The 15234-nt window shown below is 42.9% G+C and overlaps 1 protein-coding gene across 4 annotated transcripts in view; it reads left to right on the forward strand.

Annotated features, from left to right (window-relative positions):
- Positions 1–2084: 2084 nt before the first annotated feature.
- RAI14 (retinoic acid induced 14) overlaps positions 2085–15234 on the forward strand; it is a 131086-nt gene continuing 117936 nt past the window's right edge. The window contains exons 1-3 of one of the 4 annotated variants that reach the window (XM_034773758.1): positions 2085–2322; positions 3123–3181; positions 14962–15040. In XM_034773758.1, coding sequence (XP_034629649.1) covers positions 15005–15040 — 36 coding nt within the window. In that variant the 5' untranslated portion in view covers positions 2085–2322; positions 3123–3181; positions 14962–15004. Of the gene's footprint in view, positions 2323–3122; positions 3182–8226; positions 8246–14961; positions 15041–15234 lie in introns of those variants that run through there. The other 3 variants (XM_034773756.1, XM_034773760.1, XM_034773759.1) reach the window with 3 other exon arrangements.

Genomic DNA, 15234 nt, shown 5'->3' on the forward strand with positions numbered 1-15234 from the left:
TGTAGGGTGACCAGATAGCAAGTGTGAAAAATTGGGACGGGGCAGGGTGGGGGTGTAATAGGGTCCTATATAAGACAAAGCCCTTCATATCGGGATGGTCCCCAATAATATGGAATATTATATGGGACATATGTAGTATTTTTGGCCAAGTGAAGCAAGGCCCTACACCCAATTTGATGGCATTTCTCACCACATCAGATCAATTCCAACATTTCAGGGAATGTTTTAGGCATCAGTGGGAAGAAACCTGTTGATTTTGGTGAAAATCAGAAGTAGGGAAAGTTGGGCAAACAGAGGTCATGGCTTCTGGTTAGCACAGCCAGCCGCTTCCACTACCTCTGCAATTGTCTATAATGGTGGCTCTCAACCTTTCCACACTACTGTACCGCATTCAGGAGTCAGTTTTGTCTTGCATACTCCAAGTTTCACCTCACTTAAAAAGTACTTGCTTACAAAATCAGATGTAAAAATACGAAAGTGTCACAGCACACTATTACTGAAAAATTGCTTACTTTCTCATTTTTACCATATAATTATAAAATAAATCAGTTGGAATATAAATATTGTACTTACATTTCAGAATATAGTATAAAGAGCAGTATAAACAAATCATTGCATGAAATTTTAGTTTGTACTGACTTTGCTATGGCTTTTTATGTAGCCCGTTATAAAACTAGGCAAATATCTAGATGAGTTGATGTACCCCCTGGAAGACCTCTGCATACCCCAAAGGTTATGTGTACCCCTGTCTATAGATCAAATAACCAGTCAATGACAGCCATTAGTAGGGAGACCAGACAGCAAGTGTGAAAAATCGGACAGGAGGTGCGGGGGTAATAGGAGCCTATATAAGAAAAAGCCCCAAATATCAGGACTGTCCCTATAAAATCGGTGCCTATTGCCCACCCATCCCCATCCTGATTTTTCACACTTGCTATCTGGTCACCCTAGTCCAGTGGCTCTCAAACTTTTTTACTGGTGACCTCTTTCACACAGAAAGCCTCTGAGTTCGACCCCCCCCATAAATTAAAAACACTTTTAAGTATATTTAACACCATTATAAATGCTGGAGGCAAAGCGGGGATTTGGGGTGGAGGCTGACAGCTCACGACCCCCTCAGGGGTCCTGACCCCCAGTTTGAGAACCCCTGCCCTAGTCTCTGTCCCAAAGAGTTTACAATCTAAGTGGTAGAAAGGGTCCGAGGGCTGCTGCCAATGAGAGGCTTCTGGGAAGTGCCAGGCACAGCTAGAGAGGGAAAGCAGGGTAGGCATTTTTCATCAGCAAAGTGCCTCATGATGTGGCTCATCTTCCACGTCCAGTGGCTCTGGTCCCTCCTTGTACCCATCCTTGGGCTAGTCTAACCTGGAGCCACAAGCCAGGAAGGTGGAAGGGTTTGGCTCCTCCCAGCTCCACCCATCCCCTCCAGGTCTAACCCTTCCCTACCCCACCCACCTCTCCCCTTGCTGAACCACACCCACACACAGGCTGGAACTAGGGGTGTTGGCTTGAAATGGTTCCCCTCACATACAGGGTTTACAGGTTGATTAAATGGCTCTCAGCACCCCCCTTCCCCCCGCCACACACACAGAAACTGCCCACCCAGTCTCCCCGCTCCTTCCTTTCCCCCCATCCTTCCAATCTCTTTCTACTTCCTGCCCCCAAGGCTGCCCAGAGGATTCAGGGGGCCTGGGGCAAAGCAATTTCAGAGCCCCTTGCAAAAAAAGTTGCAATTCTATAGAATACTATATTCTCATGGGGGCCTCTGTGGGGCCCAGGGCAAATTGCCCCACCTGCCCCCCATCTGGGCAGCCCTGCCTGCCCTCTTCCTTCATCCGCCCCCTGCCTCTCCCTCCCAGACCCCTGGATCCACGCCCTGGCTTCTCCAGGGTAGTGAGCAGCTGGGGACGGAAACTGCAGCCCCGCCGCCACCGCTGGGGGCGCTACAGAGCAGCGACCTGCGGCAGCACCGGCTCGGAGTGGAGCATCCCCGCCTGCCACGTGACTCACAGAATGTCGGGCTCAAGCCCCAGCCCGGCGCCGAGCTGTCCCCCGCCTCACCTCAACTGGGGCAGGAGCGCTACGGTCACGTGGGCTCAGAGTGATGTAATTCCCCTCCCTCCTCCTCCTGCCCCTCCCCGAGCAGTCGGAACGTTGGGAGCTGGGCGCTCGCGCCGTGTGTGTGGCTCGCGCTGATCACCACCAACAGGAAACTTTCCCAGGGCAGCTGCTGCTCCGCTTTCCTCTCCCCGGCCAGCGTGTCGGGCGCTGAGCGTGTGCAGCTCCGGAGCCGCCGGCGGCAGCAGGGCAAGGAGCCTCCATGGGGTGAGTGTCCTCACAGAAGTTGGCATCTATTTATCCAGCGCTCTCTCTCTCTTTTTTTATTGTGTCCTGTTCCCACCCCTTCCCTTTGTTATTGGGAATTTAGGGAGCAGAGTGGCTGGGGAGGAGGCTATGAATAGGGGCATTGTGTGCATGGCTCAGCCCAGAGAGAACGGGGAGGGGAAGGAGGAGGCGAAGTGGGGAGCCTGCTCCTGGGGTCTCTAGGAAAAGTGGGGCAGGAATGCGGTGCCTATGGAGGGGAGAAATGCACGCTCGCTGGAAGGAGGGATGGAGGGAATGAATGGGCGAGACAGAGGCAGGGGAGCTCTCCAGGCTGGACCCTTGTTGCTTCCGTCTCTCCTCCCGTGCTTCTGGAGCCCTGAAGTTTGGAGAGACCGGGAGGGAGGAACGGGACAGCGTGTGGCGGGAGGGAGGCAGTGGTAGCAAGCAAGGATTTCATAGCCGCTCTCCTTTATTGTGATTCAGCCTGTGATTTCCAGGGCTCGGGGCTCTGCCTCCACTGAGTGAGTGGGAGGCCTCCTCTCTGCGGAGCGGTGGAGGAACAAGTTTCCTTAAGGAGAGGGAAGAGTTTGCAGGCGGTGTGTGTCGCCGCGTTGGGCTTTCTGCTCTCTGGAGCAGGGGGAGATTCTCTCTGCTCCCCTCCCACCAGAAGCTGCTGATAGTGCGTTTCCTTTAGCAGAAAGTTAGGTTTTCCCCCCACCGCAGTGCGTCTGGATTTGAAGAGGATCCAGAGGGCCGTGCACAGCAGCCAGTGACTCAACTGCAACTTTTTTTTACTCTAGTCTCTCTCCTGTGGTGGGTCGCATCAGGGCTTTGGAGAGTTGACAGCTGCAGCTCATGTGGGAGTAATAATAGCCCAGCTTTAGTAAACTTTAAGGGGTAGCAGTCAGCATCTATGGATTTCTCTCCCGAAGGAGCTCCTCCCCTGCCAAGGTATCTCTGTCTCACAGACCGGGTTTGGGGAAAGATCTCCTAGTGGAATTCGTTCTGTACATATATGTATGTGTGTGTGTGTGTATGTCACCTTTTTTGTTGTTATGTTGCTGAAGCTCTTGCTCTGAGTTTCTGTAAATAATGCTTAATCCTTTCCCCTTTTTTACCCTCATATGGGATTTTTACCAGTTGTGTAGCAAAGGATGCTGGGACTGCTTAACAGAAGAGGTTCTAATTCTCTTGATAGGAACCTGCATAGCTTTATTGCAAATAATAAAATACCTCGCTAATGTCCTTGTAAAATATCTCATTCAAAGCTGTAGTTAAAATTGTCAGCATTTTCATTAAAGGTATAAACCTCTCTCTTCTGGTGTTCGCAACTCCGTTGGTGAAATTTTTCTGTGTCCAGAAACAGTCATGTACATACGGGAGTTATGAGGACTGAGTTTAAAGTAACTTTTGAGAAAAGTGACCAAAACAGACATACCTGCATGCATGTGCACTCTCCCCCTTCCTGTTTTTTATTCTTTAAGATGGGCCTGGTAGGTACCTTGTCCTTGACTCTGTCAGTTTAAATTTGGCCAGAATAGGAATGGTTTCTTCCTTTACTTTCCAATGGAATTTTTTTTTTAAAAGAAATTTCCCTGCAGTCTTGGCAAAACAAATATTGTAGAACATTCTGCCAGTGCATTAGAATCTGAGAGTAAAATTGATTAATCTGTTTTCGTTGTTCAGGCTCTGAAAGATGCAGAAAGTAAAGTACAGTGATAGTGCAAATAATACAAAGTAAGCTAGATTCTTAACATTCAAAGTTACTCTTAGTAGCATAAGGACACTTGCTTGTTTTAGTTTTTTTTTTAAACCTGATGATGTCCTTCCTATATAACTTTCTTTTACTGTTATGAACTTTTAAGATAAATTTAGTTCATAACTGCAAAAGTAGCAGTTTAAAGGGATACTGAGTTTAAAAGTATCAGAGGGGTAGCCGTGTTAGTCTGAATCTGTAAAAAGCAACAGAGGGTCCTGTGGCACCTTTAAGACTAACAGAAGTATTGGGAGCATAAGCTTTCGTGGGTAAGAACCTCACTTGCATCTGAAGAAATGAGGTTCTTACCCACGAAAGCTTATGCTCCCAATACTTCTGTTAGTCTTAAAGGTGCCACAGGACCCTCTGTTGAGTTTAAAAGGTTTCAGTTTATTGGAAAGAATCTTATCCGATCAGGATTTCCCACAGATGACAATTAAAAATGGACCAGATTAGTAACCCAGTCAGACCCACACTGGAGTTCATATTTCTAATTCTTACCAAAAACCTGTGAAGAGGATTTTCCTTCCCCCCTCTCCTTTTTTTGGCTGTACTGCGTTACTTGTCATATCATTTTAGTTTCTCACTGAAAAAATCTACTTTTAAATAATTCCTCCATTTAAACATGACCCTGTAATATATAATATGGCTAATATAAATATGGTTAATGATTATGCATGCAAAACTCCCGTTGTACTGAAAAATTTTAAACATTTATTGTCCAATCATCAGTTGTGTGTTTTGAGGCCTTTTATTTAGTGCCATCTCCCTGCTGGTTTCAGAATAGCATTAAAAAGCTTAAAACAGCAACTATATATACATTACTAGACCAGACACTGTACACTAATTAGGTGGAATTTATAAATCTCTAGAACGGCTTAGCTTTTGGCACACACTCATAAAGAGAGGTAAGTGAACTTTTTTGTATTTGCTAATGGAAGAGTCGCACAACAACTACATAAACAGAGGTGTGAAAGAGCATTTGAGAAGAACAACACAAGACTTGTTTAGAACCTGACATTCTGTCTGACAGAGAAGCAAAGTGCCTTGCCAACATTTACCTGTACACCATGCACAGCAAGAGTATATCCTTCAGACTCCAAAATATTGGGGATATGTGTATGTACCATTCTCTTCCCTAATCCAGGAATGCACCTATCAACATAACAAAGAAGTCGGCTTTCCCCAAAAACAACTGATTACATAAAACGGGTAAGAGCAGAGTGAACAGTGCTGCTGATGGAAATTTTCATGAAAGGGTTTAATAACACATCTCTGTTCAGGTTTGATATAGCCCCACTTGGGCACCTTTCCGCAGCCCCATTTGGTGGGGCATATGTGTTTAAAAGGAGAACAGTTCCAAGAGGACAGGAAGTTAAGTTTGTGGGCAGTTCTAGGTTTTTGTGAAGATTAATGACACAATCTTTGCTCCAGCTGTAGTAATATCCACTATAATCAATTCATTCTGGTAGCAGAGTATGTTCTGGTTCTTGTTGCATGGTGGTGATACCTGAAATAACAATAAACAAAAATGCATAAAAATAGAACTAATAAATCTAAAGCTTTAGTGTTTTGTTCTTTGCTGTCCCAGGCAGAAACTAAAATAGCCAAAAGAAAATGCTTTTGGGATTTATATCAACTATCTAGGCAGGTTTGTGGTGGCTTCTGTGGGTCATCACTTCACCAGAAGATACGAATTGAAATTACTACTATTCTGGCAGTAGCTTTTCTACTGTCCATAATGTTTAATTCTTTTAAGAGGGGTTCTATGTTAGAAATTGCAGACGTCATACTTTTAATGATGGCAGCTTAAGTAATAAACTATTATCAAACTGCTTGGAATGAAGTTGGGTTTGGGGTAGGGAAGAGAAAGGGCTAAATTCGCCATTGGCCCTTACAGCTGGGAGCTGGTGTAAGCAGTTATAGAGGGCTTCAGGGATGGAAACTATAAAACAGACCTGGTGGCAGCAGGGTTAGACAGTCCCAGCTCCTCCATTTCTTGTTGAAGAAGAGAATGTGAAGTGGCAGCTTGGCCTGAAAAATGAGTGGTGTTGGCACATAAGGGAATGTGGCTACTAGGATAGCTGGAGGGGATGTTGAATCAACAGCATTTCACAGGTGATTTTCTGTCCATCTGAGCTACTTGTATTGCCTCCATTACATTACAATCTGAGCCCTTCACACTTTATCCTCTTAACACCCCTGTGTGGTAGAGAAACACTGCTGTCCCTACTTTAAGGGTAGGGAGTTGGGGCACAGACAGATAGACTGACTTGCCCAAGATCATACCAGAAGTCTGTGGTTGAGTAGGGAATTGAAGCTGGGTCTCCCAAGTCCCTGAGTAGTGCCTTAACCATTATACCATCCTTCCGCGGTATTTGTATATACAGTATTTACAGTGAAGTCAATCTGATATACTGACATTACATCCTGTCCCTAAGGCTAGGTCTACACTACGGGGGTGGGGTGGGGGAGTTGACCTAAGATATGCAACTTCAGCTACGCTAATAGCGTAGCTGAAGTTGCGTATTTTAGGTCGACTTACCTGGCTGTGAGGACGGCGGCGAGTCGACCACTGCCGCTCCCTCGCCAACTCCGCTTCTGCCTCTCGCTGTGGTGGAGTTCTGGCGTTGACGGCAGAGCGATCGGGGATCGATTTTATCACGTCTACACTAGATGCGATAAATCGATCCCCGATAGATCGATTGCTACCCATCGATCCGGTGGGTAGTGAAGACGTGCCCCCAGGAAAGGGTTTTCAATAATACAGATATGAATGGGTGCTCTTGAGGGCCGGTGTTAACATGGATTCATGGGTTAAATTGCACCCACGCCACTCTGGGCGTTGCAGCCTGGTGCACAGGGTTGCAGCGCTGAAAGCGGGAAGCCAGGCCCCATCTGGTGGGACAGGAGCTGCAGCTATGTGGTGAATGTGGGATGGGCTTACTCTCTATTCCCCCCTTTGCCCTTCCCCAGGCCCTTCCCATCTCATTCAGCTAGGATTAGGGTTGTGATGCCAGGGTGGAGGGTACTGCTATGGTTGGTTGGTTGCCTCCTTGGCAGGTTAGTATAGTTCACTCCACCCTCGGTGCTCTCAGTACTTAGTTGTAGGGTTAGTGATGTTGATTCCTTAGCAGGCTGAGCTTTTCTCTTAAGTGTTCTATGTAGCAAGGCATACCTACAAATTAAACTAAAATGGCTTCAGAAAGTCAAAATAAAGGTCAGTTCCCTTCTCTATCAGGTTTTACTTCCTTGGTGTGGCAGTCATCCTGCTAGTTCATACAGTTGATGCCTTCCAGGGCAGAAAATATACTTTCAGATATACTACTTTTAAAAAAGAGCGTGTACACACACACGCTCTTTTTTAAAAGTAGAATATTTGAAAACTTTTCTTAGTGTGAATATTTCTTCAATGGGGTAATATCTTTCAGGGGAATCATCTTGTGGTAATGACAGGGTTTGAGGGTGAGGTTTGACAGGTGTCTTACACACAAATAAAGATACCGTTCATCCCTTCTTAACACTTCCCATGTCGGTGTTTGTTTTTCTTGGGCTGCTTTACAGCATTCATCCATAAAGCAATGTTGTACAGCCTTAATTTTAAGATTAAATCTTTATACTTGCTTCATGCTTGCTTACTCCCCTAAGGAGCAATTAGTTGTCTGATGTGAAGTATCATAAAGGAAACAAGTAGCAGATACTAGCTGTTGTGAGATGCAGTTCTCAGAATGCCTTCTGTGCTGCTATCTCAACAAATAGGTTGTTCGGCACATCTCTGCTGGTTACATCCCTTGCTCTTGATTGGGCACTGTTGCTTCGTCTGATCACTCTTGAATCTTTAATATGGTAACAAGTGGAACTGTGGCTCATGTAATCTTTTTTTTATTTTTATTATTTGTAACTAGATGCCTCAATCCAAATCCCCACTCCATCTTCCTCAAAATCATTGTTCTCCCAATACCCAACTGAAAGAGACACTAGCAGCTTGAAATCTGTTTGGTTTCTAAAGCTGAGATTAAAGTAACTGAAATCATTACACCTGCCCTTGCCAGTTTCTGTGGTCTTACGTTTTCCTATCCTTTTTTTTTTTTTTTTTTAAATCAGTTTGCTGATTCTGCATTGAAAGACCTGCCCAGACGGGGAGTCTGACTAGACACAGGGCAAAATGTGAGTCTAATGAATAAATGAGTAAACTCCAATTAACTTCAGTGAAGCCAGGATTTCACCTAGAGTGCTATCAGTTGCACAAGATAAACTGAAGAAGGGTCTTGTTTTCTTCTTTTGTATAATTCTTTCCAGTTACAGTAATTGGGTGGCACTAAGGCCTTGTGTGTTCACACAACTTCTACTAGTTGGATTTAAAAACCAATTTTAGTTAACCTGGCACAAAACCCTATGTGGACACTCTTAAATCGGTTAGCATTCGGCTTCTAAGGCATCCATACGGGGTGGCTTACCTGGGTCAGCTGAATCAACTTAAAAACAGATTTTAAACGGTTACAAGTTACAGACAAGGTCTAAGAGTAGAGGGTTGAAACACTGAGTTCTTTCCTACAGTGGGTGTGTAGTTTTTTGTGTGTTTTTTGTTTTTGTTTGTTTTTGTTTCTGCTGGTGTGGCTGTACCACTATAGCTGTAGTTTCAAACTATGCTAAATTGCATCTGTGCACAAGTCACTTTTTTCACCAGTGCAGTGCATTCCCGCTGGAGGGTTTGCACTCATACAGCTACGTCCTTGTAGCTACACCTGTGCAAAAAATAAAACGTCTGAGTCAGTGGCTTACTAGTTTGATTTACTGTGCTGGCTTCCACAGAGAGTACTTAAAATTCATTGAATGTAGACTAGATTTTAAATAAATGAGTCAGTAATTTGAACTGTGAAACAAAAATTGTACATCTATGGTGAACCTATAAGATACCTAACCTCAGCTTGTCAGCATAGGAATCTGAACAAAGAGGCATTTCTTAGCAGCGCAGACTGTGAAATGTAATAACTCTGGGCCCTTGGTCCCCTTGCCTCTGCAGAGAGGAGCCAGAATCTGAGGATCTTAGTGCAGAAAGAGGAACCAGCACTGCAGTATGCTTGCTCCTTCCTCTCAACCCTATAGACATACATCTGTAGAAACTTGGGGAAGATCTGAGTTGTAAGAAGGGAGGGGCTGTGGCTGTTGTTCTGGCTGGACTCTCCCTGACCCTAGATTCATGGGGCAAAGCAACGTGAGTGACTACAAAGAGTTGGCAGTAAACTACGTGGGTTCACTCTCATAACCTCTCTTCACCCTCTGAGGGCTGTTTCAGGGGCAGTGGTTGTCAAGGTGAGGCTTGGGTGCTGTGTGGCAGTTGGCAGTTTGGTGGTAAGAGATTTCCATGTGGATGGTCCTTCTCTGTGGTGAATCCCTTGATGTAGCTATGGATTAAAGGGGATTGGTGGATGTAGGGGGCCAACCCTCAACCTCTTCTGTAAAGGGAGAGAAAACAGCCCTTCTCTGTGCACCCCGTGAGGGAGAAAATGAAAAGCTTGTTGAAATGACATTTACTGGTGGGTGGGTGACTACAGCGATATGATTACAAAAAATGCTTGATGGTTGTAAGCACCTTGGTTGGAAGAGAATTTTTTTATTAAAACAGGTTATAGCTAGGAGAATGAGAAACAATGGAGAATTTTAGGAGGATATCAAGGGGAAAAGCTTTCCAACAGTAGGATGTATTTGAGTGGCAAAAATCTCCAAAGGGAAGTTGAGTGCACATTGCTTAACACATCTAAAAGCAGAGATAACAGAACAGGAGACGGTCTTAAACAGGCAGAGGGTGGGACTAGGTCACCAAAGGTCTCTGATGTGTCTGATGTCTATGATTCTGTTTAAAGTAGGATTAGCTGTGTACAAATCATTCATTCCCTGTCTTGAGTAGTCCTTGAGTCACACAGTGAATTTCTCAATGTGTTTTCATAGTCAGTAAAAGTAGATTAATCAAGACACGAATTGTCTTTCTAGGTACATGAAGTTTAAAATCACTTTGTTCCAGTTGCCTTTTCAAATGATGTAAGCAGAAAGATGGTTTACTTTAGATGGAAAAACTGAGCCACACTGATACACTCATGGTATAGTAACGCTTTCCATTGTTTGTCAGATGGCATATGGTTCTCTGCCATAGACCGGGGAGGGAAATGGTGCTGAATATGATGGAAGTAACAAGGTATTTAGTAGACTGGAAAGTGCTGGAGGTATCTTTCAGTATGGTGCCAGCTTGTATGGTATGGTAACCAAAAGCAGCTCAGAGGGTGGATGAAAGCTAAGCTCTCCCATTGGCCCAGTGGCTCTGGCAGTGGAAGAAACCCAGGTTTGTGAGGGGCATTAGTGTTCCTGTTAACTGGGTCAGCGGAGCTTGACCGTGTGAAGGATGTGACAAGCACGGGTATTGAGGTGGGCAGTAGAATAGTCGCTCTGTTAATTAGCCACAGGCACTTGCGCAGCTAGTAACGCTAACTGTCAGCAGAGTTTGTTCCTGGGAATGAGAGCTGAATTCATGGCCTAGGAGGAAAATTATCACCTGAAGCATTATTGGGGAAAGGAGAATCCCTGCTGGGTGTTCGGTATGCAGGTTCTTCATTGAGTCTCTGGCTCTTCTCCTTTATCGGCTGATGGAAATCTCTGCTTGAGGTAGGGGGAGAGTGAGGTTGGAAAGAGAGGACTGGTTGAAGTTGTGAACGTCATTTTGGCTATGCTGGAAAAGCTTTATCAGATATGAAGGTTTTGTAGCCTTTCCTAATAGTTGGGCCGACTTTGCATTCATCTAATCTCCATCCCCTTAATTGAGAATTAATTCTGAGATTAGTATTGTGCTGTGAGTATAGGAATGTCATAAATTGGATACAAATGTGGTCGGAAAGAGATGGGGATATCACTTGGTAGAAAAACTGAGTGTGACAATAGAACTTACATCTTCTACTTTACAGAAATATACTGATGTTTCTCTCCTATATTTAACCCCTCTGGTGTTAGACATTCAGGGCAGAGAGTCATTTTCAGTGTCCCAAACAAAGAGCATACAGAATGCCCTAAGGCCATTTTATGTTGCTTCACTGAATTCAAGGGGCATTCAAGGAGTTAATTCAATGTTGTTTGAAAGACTTGGCTCTGATTCTAATATAATTTTAATTGGGGGAAAATATAAGCCTAGGGTGGCTATTTACTTTGATTTGATTTGCCCTCATATAAATCAATGGGAGTGCTTGTCCTAGTAACTTTTTAAACCTTAATACTTAATTGTATGAATTTTAGGTTCAAACACCATACATATAGAAATATCGGGGCCTCAGATTACCACTATCCTACTGCACCTTATTGTAAAATTGTGGCATTTCTATGTTGACAGTGAACCTTGCTGGGGTTTTAGTATGTACTGCTAAAAGTTAATATTTTTTTAATTCTATACTAAAGGGACTACAGATCAAGTATTGTGTATTTAATTGAACTTGCAATCAGATGCTTTTAACCAGAATTAACCTGCTGAACTTTTGGATTTACACGCTCTGATTTTACTAAGATGCCGTGGATACAAATTGACAGTGCTCAATATTTATTATTGCATCTTCTCTAAAATGGGAACTACTGGTACGCTCTATTTGATAGATGGATTGGAAAGATGATCTTTGTTAGTACGTCTGTATCACCTGTGAAATACTGTTTTGAAAGGTCATGGAGCAGTGCTCATTTGTGAATTTCAGTGGATGTGCCTGTATCTTGTACAACAGTAATGCAGTATGTTATTAGAGGAACTACCTTTTATCTGTGGGAGAGGAACACTTGTCATAAAGATGTGCTGAATTGGGACACTGACCTCTTCTGTGTTAATTCCAATAGTTACTCCCTTTGAGAATGTAGACCTTAGTAAGAGGAAACAAAAGCCAGTTGTTGTTTTACAGGTTTTTGACTCTCTATTGCTGAGGGATCATGAGCATTATGATGCACAAATTCTAATCTTAATGTTTGTTTTTAGTTGTCTCTGATGAAAAGATTAGAGTATGTGGGTCATGAACAACACTAAACCTCGGAATCTGTGGGGTGGTTGGTTCCCTCCCCCACTCCGTTTTTTGGCATCCTACCAAAAATTTTATTCTGCTGTGGATTTAGGTAATGCCATAAGTATATAAAATGCACATACTGTAGGCAACATGTGATCTTGATGAATCTTGTGGAAAAAAATTAGTTGTAATGTTGGCCTCCAACAGGAAGCTCCCCCCGCGCAAAAAAACCCCATCAAAAGCTTGTTGATGACAGCTGCTAATTGGATTGTATAATAAGTCCTACATAAGGCCCAGTTCTGCAGACAAAGTGCCTGCATACTCAGGAATTCCCATAGAGGGTCTCACCACTAGTCCATCTAGTCGGTTACCCTGTCTTCCATAACATCCTGTCTTCAGCTACTTCAGATATAGGTGCAAAAAACTCTGAATACACCTGTAGCAGACAATTGTATAGTAGCCTGCCCCTAAGGGCAGGTTTTATTTCTGGGTGGCTGTGGTGTTGATTTAAATCTCTGCTTGGTGATTTCTTTGCCCTGATGCATGCGCATTTGTTTTTAGTCCTTTTAAAATTATTTTAAAGGAATAATTGAACAGTCTGGTTACTTAGATAAGTATTTAATTTGTCTTAAATCCTGCTAAACTATTGGCTTCAGTGAGATCTTGTGGTGATATGTTCCAGAGGCTTTTAAATAAAAGATAACACCTTTATATCCGTTTTAAAAGTGATCATCTGCAAAGGACTTTTAAAACATTGGGCTCCTGCCACCTCCTTCACCCCCCCGCCCCCTACTTTGATGTATAAAGAAGGCCTGACATGTAAAAGTCTTGTTTTTTTAACCTTGGAAATACCAGGAAAGTCACGGTTGCTCTTCCTTGGTTTTGCTGGAGGACCTTTAGGAAGTCTCAGATGTTGGTTGAGAGCTCTGACTCCTTCATTGGAAAGGTGAGGTTGCTTGATCTTGACAGAGGCTGCCTTTCGTCAGAGTCAATCAAGTTAAATGGATTTGACAAAAATAAAATTTTGTTCTTAAACATTACAATACAAAATCCCTTCCCCATAAAATTGCTTGACTTTCACTCTCTGGGTTGGCTCATGACATGTGACCCTCTCACCCTCTCATTAATTCTCCATCATTTTAGCATCCTCCTGCCTAGACAGCACCTGCAAAATAAAATGAGTTTTGTTTCCCCCCCCCCTCCCCCTTACTTATTTTTTTTGCAAAAACCTTTCAGGACTTCTATGTCTTTCATAAAGAAGCGCCTGCCACGCCTCCCCTCCCCCCCCCCCCCCCAAAGGGAGTGGGAGCTCAAGTCCATTGTTTTTCCACCTCTGTAGAGGTCACTCTTTACACTTGTTGCTTTTTGAGTTTCATTGACTGTCTCCTTGTTCTTGTATTACAAGTGAGTCAGTGTTCTGCCTGCAGAACTACTACCTAGTCATGCCTGAGTCCTTTAATTAGAGTTGGTGTTACTTTAACTTTCTACAGAAAGTTAATTTGTTTTGGGGGAAGGAGAGGAATTGGCCCACCTACAGACCTACTTGGCATGTCTGTGAGATATTTTTGGGAAGCTTATTCATGTGATTTTTGTTGTTTGTTTTTTTTTTTTTTTTTTTTTTTAAATATCTTCATGAGCGCTCTGGTGATTTAAAAGCTGTGCTTAGTTCAAAAGGATGGTTTGTAGTATGATGTGTGTGGTATTGGTTTTTTTCCTGACTTTCCACAAATATACCACCTTCTTGCAATGTAACTGTTGATAAAACTATATGATACCATTTTGAAAGACTACATGTGAGTGTGTATTAAATCTTAATTTGTACAATAGTTTGGTCATTTTAACTTGCTTGCCAAAAAATAAATTGGCACTTTAACTTAACTGATGTGATGAAAGAATGTTGTTGGTGTGTGTTTTTTTTCTTCTTCTTCTTCTTCTTTTCTTTTTCTTTATCAAACTGGAGTCTAGAGTCTCATGAAGTTTCATACAGTGAACCTATAGAAATTAGGGGAGGGACGTATATTCATAGCTATTCATTTATTTGACTAGACTCTGAACTTCAATAGGGAATGTTTTTTCTTTATTCTAATTTGGAGGGGGAAGTTGCTAGAAAGAAACAGAACTTTGTGCATATGAATATTCTTTGCTGTTACATTGTTCCTTCAGTAGGAGCTTGCATGGCAGCTAAAACTCCAAAAATACATGGACAGACTATTTCTGTAAACATAACACAAACATGTTTTGTAAGTTTTCAACAGATGTTGAAATGTTGGAATTTTGTTACTTAGATGACTTTGTTCGTTTCAGGAGTCTGTTACTCTTTCTCCCAATAGCTATTCTCTTCCCATTACGTTTGTTTTCATATGTGTACACAAACTATGAGTGGAGATATTTGTACAGAACTTCTCCATATATTTGAGAGTGATAGAGGATGCTTCTGACATTGTCCCGGAATGTGTGCTAGGGTTGGGTGCAAGAACCTTAATTCAATGACTTTGCATATTTCCCTACAGTTTCTTTCCCACTACCCACCTTACAAGTGGTTGCTTTGACAATAACCTAGGCTCGTACAAATGTTACCTGTTATGAGCATGTCAGTGGTCCTCTTTAGCCAAGATATTACTAGTATTACAAAATACAAACTTATTGCTCAGCAGGAATTTAGTCAGTGTTGGGCTTGTGCCACTTAAACTTCAGGAAACTCTGAAATGCTGTTAATTTTAAATAATGTTGGAAAATAAAAAATAACCGATACTTCTTGATTTGTTTTTAAGTCAAAGATCTATTTTTAAAAATGTAATAGGTTCACTAGGAGCCTTATGTGGTATCTAGTTAGAAACTTATTTTCCTTTCTGTTTTGCCTAGGTGTTGAAAAAAACTCAGATTTGGAAAGCTGAATGGGACAAACATGAAGAGCTTGAAAGCAAAGTTCAGAAAGAGTGATGTAAGTACTCCAGGGCTCGCTCTGGCTGATTAATATTTGTTAGTTTGTATTGTGGAAACAATCCTCCACTCTGAACTAGATAAGGCTGTAGGTTAATCAACTACAGAGAACAGAAGCATTTTCCAAACACTAATGTAACAGGAGAGTACAGTAGGTCTCTAAACTGTTTCTGTTTTGGAGTGTAATTCTCAGTT

Source organism: Trachemys scripta, chromosome 6 (genome assembly GCF_013100865.1).
Source record: "Trachemys scripta elegans isolate TJP31775 chromosome 6, CAS_Tse_1.0, whole genome shotgun sequence".
NCBI lineage: Eukaryota > Metazoa > Chordata > Testudines > Emydidae > Trachemys > Trachemys scripta.